This window comes from Pseudoliparis swirei, chromosome 3 (assembly GCF_029220125.1).
Source record: "Pseudoliparis swirei isolate HS2019 ecotype Mariana Trench chromosome 3, NWPU_hadal_v1, whole genome shotgun sequence".
In the NCBI taxonomy this organism is placed as follows: domain Eukaryota; kingdom Metazoa; phylum Chordata; class Actinopteri; order Perciformes; family Liparidae; genus Pseudoliparis; species Pseudoliparis swirei.
In genome coordinates this window covers 2,173,319-2,184,103 of record NC_079390.1, presented here as the reverse complement: position 1 = coordinate 2,184,103, position 10,785 = coordinate 2,173,319, and the positions used below count along the sequence as shown (strand labels likewise).

Sequence of the window (10,785 nt, the reverse complement as noted above, 5' to 3'; positions counted from 1 at the left end):
GTCTCAGTCTCTCTGTTCTTGCAGCGTGACTACGGAGGCGCCTGCCTGACCGCAGCAGCTGAAACAGTCTGTTGTTGGGGTAGTGATTATTGATTAGTGACGTCATGACTGTTTTCTGAAGGGTATCTTTCCTGACTCGACCTCCCTGTAGGCCTGTGATAATCCTGCTTTCCCAGGATATCCCCCCCCCCCCCTCTCTATCTCTCTCTCTGTGGGAGGATTTTTTTCTTCCTTTTTTTTACCCATCTTTGTGTGTTTTAATGCTGACGTCATGGCGCGAGCGTGGAGCCCCGCGCCGCAGTCGGTCCTGAGATGAATGCACAATATTTAAATATTTCCACTGTGCACCTGGTTCTCTCGCTCCACCCTGTGGGCTCCACGTGTCAGCACAACCACACACACGAGGACTCAATGAGACGTTCACGTGGTGGAGGAAAAAAGAGGTACCTGCTATCGAGGTTTCTTTCCTGCTTCTCTTTTAGTTGTTTTATAACTTTAGTATCTTCCTTTATCAACTTGTATTTCTTTCATATTATTGGACAATGAACATATGAGGTTTTAACGTCGGTAGTGATTTATATACATGTTATATATATATAATATTAATTCATTAATATATATGTATATATTAATAAATTAATATAATATATATATTAATAAATTAATATTATATATATATATATCTTATTCAATGAGACCAAAACTTTGAAGTCTATTTAAGTCAAACTAACACTTAACACTTGTAATTGTTTTGAAAGCCAAACAGGAATAATAATAATAGTAACTGTTACAGCTCATATCAATTAAAAAATATGTTAAAAATCTTTAACACTGTTATTCCGCCACGTCAAATTGTATCCCATTTTAAAATATCTTCATATTGTCTTTATTGATTTGAGAATGTGGGAATGAACTTTATACTGCTGTCAAAACACCATAATTATAATAAGAAACACACAGCAGAGGTAACTTTAGCTAGATAAAACAACTCGATTATACACTATTCTGATTAGATGTTTAATTTGTAAATATAAACCTTGATGCATCGCTGCATAGCTTCAATAATGTGAATTATTTCTAGTTTCTTTTCACCTTTTATAATACTAAACTGAATATCTCTAACAGTGAATATACACATAGCAACAGTGTGTATTGTTTGCAGAACACACACATGCCTCTTCGCTTGTTGTGTACATGAAACATTTAGGCAAAGGTCCAACTTGCAGTATTTTGGGCTCGTTTTACAAGATGCCAGACACACACACACACACACACAGGTGACAGCCCTGAGCAGGTGTGTTGATAGATGACGTAGAACATTTCTGACCACGTGGTTTGAAACCTTTCAGCACCTCGGACAGCTCCCAGCACTTTACTACACATCCGACAGGGGGCGCAGTCATCACACCGGAACATGTGTGTGCGTGAGTGTGTGCGCGTGTGTGTGCGCGTGTTACTTCGATATCACCACAAATATGATGTGCATGCTCAACATAGATCCACCGTCTCTCTCTATTCAGTCGCGTTATGGCTTCACCTAATGTTTGCAGCTGCGCACTGAGTACACACTTTAGATAGAGAGAGAGAAAGAAATATATATATATATATATATATATAGAAAGAGAGAGAGAGAGAGGGATAGAGATAGAGGAAGAGAGAGGGTTAGAGAGAGGTACCCACAGAGAAACACAGAGGGAGAGGGAGAGAGAGGGAGAGAGGCAGAGAGGGGGATATATAGAGAGAGGGTTGTAGAGAGAAACAGAGAGAGAGGGAGAGAGAGAGAGGGAGAGAGAGAGGGAAAGGGGTCGAGAGAAATAGAGAGAGAGAGGGGGGTATAGAGAGGGATAGAGAGAGGGAGAGGGGTCGAGAGAAATAGAGAGAGGGGGGATATAGAGAGAAATAGAGAGAGAGAGAGGGATAGAGAGAGGGAGAGGGGTCGAGAGAAATAGAGAGAGAGAGGTAAAGAGAGAGAGGGGGGGGTATAGAGAGAAATAGAGAGAGGGGGGGTATAGAGAGAAACAGAGAGAGAGAGAGAGAGAGAGAGAGAAACAGAGAGAGATAGAGAGAGAGAGAGGGGGGGTATAGAGAGAAATAGAGAGAGAGAGAGAGAGAGGGGGGTATAGAGAGAAATAGAGAGAGAGAGAGGGGGGTATAGAGAGAAACAGAGAGAGAGAGAGGGGGGTGTATAGAGAGAAATAGAGAGAGAGAGAGAGGGATAGAGAGAGAAATAGACAGAGAGAGAGAGAGAGAGAGAGAGAGAGAGAGAGAGAGAGAGAGGTCCGCGCTGACCGGTCCACGCTGCGGGTCCAGGATGATCATGTTTCAGACGCGCATCAGGCCCGAGCGCCGCCGCAGTGAACCGGGGAGAGTCCGCCTGTGAGCCGGGGCTTCACCCTTCTCCCCCCGCTCTCTCTCCTGACTGCACCGCGGCGGCGGACCGACGAGCTCCCCCGGTGCGCGCGCGGTCTGTTCCTCACCGTCCGGCTCGTGGACCGATGTCTCCGCCCGTCCGGGGTCTAAAGTGTCTCTCGCCGGTCATGTGCCAGTGTAAGGTCATCTGCAGCAACCGGACCCTGTCCCTCATGTTCGGGTGCAAGGTAAGCCTCGGGCCGCGGGCCGACGGTTGCGTACATATGTAGTACATGTGTGTACAGTGTGTAGTACAGTGTGTACAGTGTGTAGTACATGTGTACAGTATGTAGTACAGTGTGTACAGTGTGTAGTCCATGTGTGTACAGTGTGTACAGTGTGTAGTACATGTGTGGAACACACAATATACAAGGCGGTTGTAAGAAATAGCGCGTTTGGGTTTGTGCCGGCTCAGTACGCAGCCACGGGATCACACTACGGCGAGCTGTAGAGTCCACATGCGTCCAGGTACCAGCTCCGCGCACCGTATAGCTTTACATCAGCGCGCGCATCGCCTCCTTTTTATTTATCTGATGCTCACAAATGGCCGATTTCCACTCGACAGCATCCTTGGTTGCGTTTGGTGTCAGCTGTACGTGTGTAGTTGTTGTTGTTGTTGTTGTTGTTTGTTTTACATGTGGACTGATATGTATTGTATGAAACATCAGAGGTCTGCACGCTGGTCGTGCAGGGCAGGTCACGTGGGGGGCGTGGCCTATGGCTTCACGTTGAGCTTTTGCATCCCAAAACTGCTCGAGATCTGCTTTTTTTTTTTCTTGGGGGGAAATGCACTTTATTGCTCAGGGCCACTTGAAATATCATGTATCATCATAAGAGACACTGCACACATGAGAGAGGCTTAGCAGCAGGTCACATGAACAGCCCCTCCCCCTACTTTTATTTTTAACTCACTGATGAATCCAAGCCTATAATTTCATCCTAATTGTCTTTTTTAATGTCCATGAAGAAAGCATTTATTCACTGATCACACACCAGATGCCCCTCCCACACAGCTTCAGGTGTCTCCATGTGATGCCCCTCCCACACAGCTTCAGGCCCCTCCCACACAGCTTCAGGTGTCTCCATGTGATGCCCCTCCCACACAGCTTCAGGCCCCTACCACACAGCTTCAGGCCCCTCCCACACAGCTTCAGGTGTTTCCATGTGATGCCCCTCCCACACAGCTTCAGGCCCCTCCCACACAGCTTCAAGTGTCTCCATGTGATGCCCCTCCCACACAGCTTCAGGCCCCTCCCACACAGCTTCAGGTGTCTCCATGTGATGCCCCTCCCACACAGCTTCAGGCCCCTCCCACACAGCTTCAGGCCCCTACCACACAGCTTCAGGCCCCTCCCACACAGCTTCAGGTGTCTCCATGTGATGCCCCTCCCACACAGCTTCAGGTGTTTCCATGTGATGCCCCTCCCACACAGCTTCAGGTGTTTCCATGTGATGCCCCTCCCACACAGCTTCAGGCCCCTCCCACACAGCTTCAAGTGTCTCCATGTGATGCCCCTCCCACACAGCTTCAGGCCCCTCCCACACAGCTTCAGGTGATGCCCCTCCCACACAGCTCCAGCTGATGCCCCTCCCACACAGCTTCAGGTGTCTCCATGTGATGCCCCTCCCACACAGCTTCAGGCCCCTCCCACACAGCTTCAGGCCCCTCCCACACATCTTCAGGTGTCTCCATGTGATGCCCCTCCCACACAGCTTCAGGTGTTTCCATGTGATGCCCCTCCCACACAGCTTCAGGCCCCTCCCACACAGCTCCAGCTGATGCCCCTCCCACACAGCTTCAGGCCCCTCCCACACAGCTCCGGGTGTCTCCTCTCCCTCCACATGGCATCTGGTCTGTTCCACATGTTCAGAGCTTTAATGGTTTGTTGATTCAGTTCAACTATAATCCCAGATTTATGAAGCAGGTGAATGTTTGCTGTTTGATTATTTGTGATTATATTCGTGGTTCGTCGGTTGAACCGTCTCTCTGTGAGACGCTCTGCGTGCTGATGGCGTTCTGCTCTCCGGGTTCCCGCTGCGCTCGCCGAGTGTTCCTGGAGATAATCCCCACGTTCCCTCGTATCTCTTCCTCTGGACCTCCAGCTGAGACTCCATGTGGAAGAAAATAAATATATGAAACTCCTCCTCCCACAAGTGTCCTTCCACAGTCGTCACGACGTCCAGAGGAAAGAAGCTCCGCAGCAAACGTCTAGTAGCCCGAAATAAAGCCCGCTTCAATGTGCAGGGGATTAACTCAGTGATGCCATAGGAGAACCATTTCTGGTTCTACACAGAACCTTTCAACCCATGGTTCTTAAAGAACCGTTTATGGTTCCAGAAAGAACCTTTCAAACCAGAGTTCTTTCAAGAACACTTTCCTTAAAGAGTTCTTCAAAGAACCTATAAAGGTGTCTCAGAACCTTCAAAACATGGTTCTTTAAGGTAGCACAGAACCTTTCAAACCAGGGTTCTTTAAAGAAACATTTCCTTTAATGGTTATTGAAAGAACCTATAAAGGTGTCTCAAAGAACTTTCAAACCAGGGTTCTTTAAGGTTCTTCCACACAGAACCTTTCAAACCAGGGTTCTTTAAGGCACCATTTCCATAAATACTTTTTCAAATATCCTATAAAGGTGTCTCAAAGAACCTTCAAAAATGGTTCATTAAGGCACCATTTCTGGTTCCACAAAGAACCTTCAAACCAGGGTTCAGAGATCTTCAAAGAACCTATATTGGAGCCTCAAACAGAAACATTTCTCATAGGTGATGGTTCTTCGTAGAACCACAAAGCCTTTTAAGGAACCATTTGAAAACCCTTACTTCTCGGTGTGTATGATGTCATTTCATTCTGACGTTTCTCTCTCTGAACGTCCATATACGAGCTCTCCTTCGGTCCCCCCCCCCCCCCCCCCCCCATAAACAGCTTGGACCCGGCCTGGCGCGTTGGCTCGTTGCCATCGGGGGGATTTTAGTTTGGCCAGATCTTTTGGGACCGAACAGGAAAACATGTTTGTGTCGCTCCACCCTGTCGCTGCCCACCTTTACCTTTTGGTTTTCATCCCCATCACGGCCTCACAGTCTGAGAAACGTCTCAAACGTCTCAAATGTCTCAAAGGTCTCAAACGTCTCAAAGGTCTCAAACGTCTCAAACGTCTCAAATGTCTCAAACGTCTCAAAGGTCTCAAAGGTCTCAAAGGTCTCAAAGGTCTCGAACGTCTCAAAGGTCTCAAACGTCTCAAACGTCTCAAAGGTCTCAAAGGTCTCAAAGGTCTCAAACGTCTCAAAGGTCTCAAACGTCTCAAAGGTCTCAAAGGTCTCAAAGGTCTCGAACGTCTCAAAGGTCTCAAACGTCTCAAACGTCTCAAAGGTCTCAAAGGTCTCAAAGGTCTCAAACGTCTCAAAGGTCTCAAACGTCTCAAACGTCTCAAAGGTCTCAAAGGTCTCAAAGGTCTCAAATGTCTCAAAGGTCTCAAACGTCTCAAACATCTCAAAGGTCTCAAAGGTCTCAAACGTCTCAAAGGTCTCAAAGGTCTCAAACGTCTCAAATGTCTCAAACGTCTCAAAGGTCTCAAAGGTCTCAAAGGTCTCAAAGGTCTCGAACGTCTCAAAGGTCTCAAACGTCTCAAAGGTCTCAAAGGTCTCAAAGGTCTCAAACGTCTCAAAGGTCTCAAACGTCTCAAACGTCTCAAAGGTCTCAAAGGTCTCAAAGGTCTCAAAGGTCTCAAAGGTCTCAAACGTCTCAAAGGTCTCAAAGGTCTCAAACGTCTCAAAGGTCTCAAAGGTCTCAAACGTCTCAAACGTCTCAAAGGTCTCAAAGGTCTCAAACGTCTCAAAGGTCTCAAACGTCTCAAACGTCTCAAAGGTCTCAAAGGTCTCAAACGTCTCAAACGTCTCAACGGTCTCAAAGGTCTCAAAGGTCTCAAAGGTCTCGCTCTGCAGCAGCACGTTCCCCGAGGGGAAGTTCCAAGGTTATCAGTTTGCAAATCTTCTTCACTAAAAGGTTATTTCGGTGCTTCATCGTCCTCTTCTGACGCCTAACGCTCATCGACGACCTCGCGGCATCGGATAACGGAGACGTGGAGTCACCGCCTCACGGAAGTCTCTCAGAACTAAAGCACAGAGACCGAGGATCAACGCGATGAATGATTCACGACATCGGGGCGTCGGCGCGTATCGATATCGAGATCGATGATCGCCTCTGGACCGCGGGGATCGACTCTCGGGCGTCTCAACTGGAAAAACGTACGGGGGGGAGCTGCTCTCTCTCGCTCGTTACCGGGGGATCAATCAAATTATCGAGAGTGATGCTGTGAAAAGACATCAAAGCTGTGGAAGAGGAGGCGGAGTCAAACACCGTATTTCCTCGAAAGGGACGCTCCGTTCGGGGTAGCAGAACGGTGCATTCAGGGTCGCTTCTCCTCCGCTATCTTGGTCTTCTCGGCTTATCTGCTATCTAATACTGCAGCGGTGGTGGTGGTGGTAGCGGGGGGGGGGGTGCAGGATGTAGCAGGAAGTAGCACACTGGCAGTATTACAACTGTACAGAAACGGCCCTGAATGCAACTTTATGTAAAACGTGTAAATCATACAAAAGACCCAACGAGATTTTACTCGTAAAAAAATAAACGGCATCTCACTGGTGGACGCACGGGTTTCCTGCAAGAGACTCGAGTCTAAAAAAAAAAAAGAAGAAGAAATATTTGAGACGAGAAAAACACACATTGCTATTCTTGGCCAACAACCATGACAAAAAATGCATACCTGAAGGTAACACACGTGTTACGCAACACGTCGCTTAAAAGGGGCCAAGATATCAAAATGTGATGGAAGTGTGAGAAACGCTTCGATGGAAACTGTTGCTAAGAGAAAGGAGGCGTACAGGAGAAAGGAGGCGTATTTCACAATAAATGAGGATGCTCGATGCGTCACATGTCGATGTGTCCTTGAGCAAGGCACTTAACCCTGAGCTGCTCCCTGTAGCCGCGTCTACGGTGTGTGACGGTAAAAAACGACATGTAAAGTAATATGATCCCTCACAAACATTTAAAAACATCTTTAATCTGCTTATTATTACGACGTGTTTCCGATAGTCACGCGATCTAAAAACCTGAAGGTGGAGAAATCAACCGGATTAACCAACAGAGGCACGTTTCACAACCGCTGCTCATTACGGGTACTTTTAATTTACCATTAACGTGACTATAAAACATTAAAAACCAGCTCGCTGAGCCCCCTCCTCTTCATCGTCTGGAGCCTCATTCGGTGTCAAGATGTCGTCAACCCGACCTTCATCACTCCAGACGTGAATAATATTGTATTAATATTCCATGCGTGGTGGAAGTGAAGTGAGCAGCGTGTTTGTGGGGGAGGGGGAAACATACAGAACTATGTATGGACTCAGCATTTTAAAAAAATGGTGTGTGCATGCTTCTGTGGGCGGAGGGGGAGGGGATGGTGACTGAGCGTAGTGCGAGACCTGAGAGGAGGACACATCAGCTGACCAATTACAGGACATTTGAATTCATATTTTTTTGATAATTAAGTGTTGCTTTAATTGTTTGCGCTCTTGTTTACGGCGGTTTCTGCAGATTTTTAAGGGCAGACTATCCTCCAAAGTATTATTATTATTGCAATTATTTGTTGTTGACAGTCAGTTTTTTAGGGTTTTAAACGAAATGCAAAAATTATGGAAATTATTTATTATTATTTCCCTGACCGTGTGCTCAAAGTGAGCTTTGTCTTTTATTACAAAATATACTCTTAATCCTCCGAATGTATTAACACAGAGCTGGATTTAATACTTAAAAGAACAACGCGTAATATTATACAAAAGTAAGTAATTAATTTAGTTTTGATGTCACATGGTCTGCAAAGTTATGATTAAATCTATCTTTAGAAATGTGTCAAAATTCTTTTTTTATGTGCAATTATTTGTAGTTCTGAGTCAGTTTTAAAATAGTTTTTAACTGATGGATTATTATTTTTGCAAGATCAATTTAGTTTTGATGTCACATGGTCTGCAAAGTTATGATTAAATATATCTTCAGAAACGTGACGCCCTTTTCTTTCTCAACATACAAGTCAAAATTCATTTTTTATGAGCAATTATTTGGAGTTGTGAGTCAGTTTTACAACGTTTTTAACTCAGGTTTCATTATTTTTGCAAGATTAATTTGGTTTTGGCGTCATATAGTCTGAAAATGTATTATTAAATATATCCTCAGAAAGTGATGCCCTTTTCTTTCTCAACATACAAGTCAAAATTAGTTTTTTCGTGCAATTATTTGTTGTTGTGATTCAATTTTAAAGGTTTTTTAACTCATGGTTCATTATTTTTATTTGGGAAAGTAATACATTTAGTTTTGATGTCACATCGTCTGCAAATTAAGATAAATATATCTTCAGAAACGTGACGCCAATTTCTTTCGCAACATAGTCAAAATTCATTTTTAATGTGCAATTATTATCAGATTTAACTCAGGTTTCATTATTTTTTGCAAGATTATGGAAAGTAATTCGCTGTGATTATATTGACCTGGTTCATATCATATAAATAAATAATATAGACAAATAAACATGAAGTTCCTGTGGAAACGACAAGATGGGAGCCCCCCCCCCCCCCTCACTGCCCTCCAGTTATTGTATCTATGTGATTATTAAATGTGCGGATGACACATCCGTGTGGATCTGATCAACGATGAGTCATCCCACAGAGATGAGACTTAGAATCTCATTAATGTGGGTCAGATGAGCATAAAGGAGCACCGATTTAATACTGAGACGTAAGGAAGAGTAAATGTTGAGTAAAAAAAGATATTTTATTCATCCATTTTTATGACTTTCACTGTAACAGAGAAAGTCTCGTTGTTTCGGGAGATTAAGGCTTCACAAAGTATTTTTACATCCATCAAAGTTCATTATTTGGACGATTTGAGTCGAGTTACCGGGCAGAATGTGCACCGTGGTCATCTCCCCGCCGGGTGGTACCGCACATGACACCCCATCGCTCTGTAAAGCCCACACGCAGAACCATGAAGGGGCCATCTGGAACCAAAAATTTTTCTTCAGAGTGATGCCATAGGAGAACCATTTCTGGTTCCACAAAGAACCTTTCAAACCAGGGTTCTGTAAAGAACCATTTCCTGAGAGAGTTCTTCTAATAACCTATAAAGGTGTCTTAAAGAACCGTGGTTCTTTAAGGCACCATTTTTGGTTCTTCAAAAGGTGTCTCAAAGAACCTTCAAAACATGGTTCTTTAAGGCACTATTTCTGGTTCCACAAAGAACCTTTCAAACCAGGGTTCTTTAAAGAACCATTTCCTTAAAGAGTTCTTCAAATAACCTATAAAGGTGTCTCAAAGAACCTTTAAAATGGTTCTTTAAGGAACCATTTATGGTTCCACAAAGAACCTTTCAAACCAGGGTTCTTTAACTCATTCATCAAAGATCCCCAAATCTACTATTCCAACGCCCCATTTACTATGTGATGGAATTATCTATTATTATTTTCTATTATTATCGTCCCTTTTGGACGGAGCTCTTCTAATAAAGTGTTCTTCTACATCTATTCTACCAGTTTGAGCTTTGTTGATACTTCCAGCACATTATTTAAGATAAAGCTCGGGGAGGCGGTGCTCTTCTTGCATGATTGTCATAACTAAAACCTTTTAAACGTGCAGAATTCATTCAATTTCAGACACTTGAAAAGAAAAACAAGTTTCCATCGGCATAGTTTTGTTAAAAGGTTAATACAAATATTTTAAAAAGCATCAGAATTGAAAACATCTGATTCTTCATTTCCTCCTGTAAAATGGTCGACGTGGTTCTGGGGATGATATTGTTCGTCATCTGGGTTCACGTACATTTAGTTTATAAGTGACTTTTTTAATACTCTTTATTATTATTCTGTTATTTAGTTCAAAACAATTAAAGTGCCTCTGTCTGCAATATCTGTGTAAACAAATATCCTTATTATTATAATTATCATACACTTTAATCCACCTCAATTAGATGCTGTGAAATCCCCCAAGTATTGTATTATCGCATTTAAAAGATATTAAAGTTTTAATGTCTTAACAATTGAAAGATAATTTCCCTGACTGTGTGCTCAAAGTGAGCTTTGTCTTTTATTAAAAAATATACTCTTAATCCTCCTAATGTATTAACACAGAGCTGGATTTAATACTTAAAAGAACAACGCGTGATATTATACACAAAATCTGTTTTTACTGAGCGTAATTGGACATTTTGTCAATATAATTAGTTTTTCTTAAGATTCTTAATGGCTCGCAGGAATTAAAATCTGCTTCTAACGACACGCTCAGCCCTCTAAATCACCACTGGAGAGAAATACTTCTGGGTTTCCTTTTGCTTTATTG

At 43.7% G+C, this 10,785-nt stretch overlaps 1 protein-coding gene across 7 annotated transcripts in view; it reads left to right on the top strand.

Annotated features, from left to right (window-relative positions):
• Positions 1 to 10,785, top strand: part of LOC130191726 (disks large homolog 4) — a 59,981-nt gene that overhangs the window by 9,032 nt on the left and 40,164 nt on the right. For 4 of the 7 annotated variants that reach the window (XM_056411398.1, XM_056411397.1, XM_056411396.1 and 1 more), the window contains exon 1: positions 2,499 to 2,597. The exons of 1 other annotated variant lie outside the window; for it this stretch is intronic. In XM_056411398.1, the coding sequence (XP_056267373.1) occupies positions 2,538 to 2,597 (60 nt within the window). In that variant the 5' untranslated portion in view covers positions 2,499 to 2,537. Of the gene's footprint in view, positions 1 to 2,495; positions 2,598 to 10,785 lie in introns of those variants that run through there. 2 more of the 7 variants (XM_056411393.1, XM_056411392.1) reach the window with 1 other exon arrangement.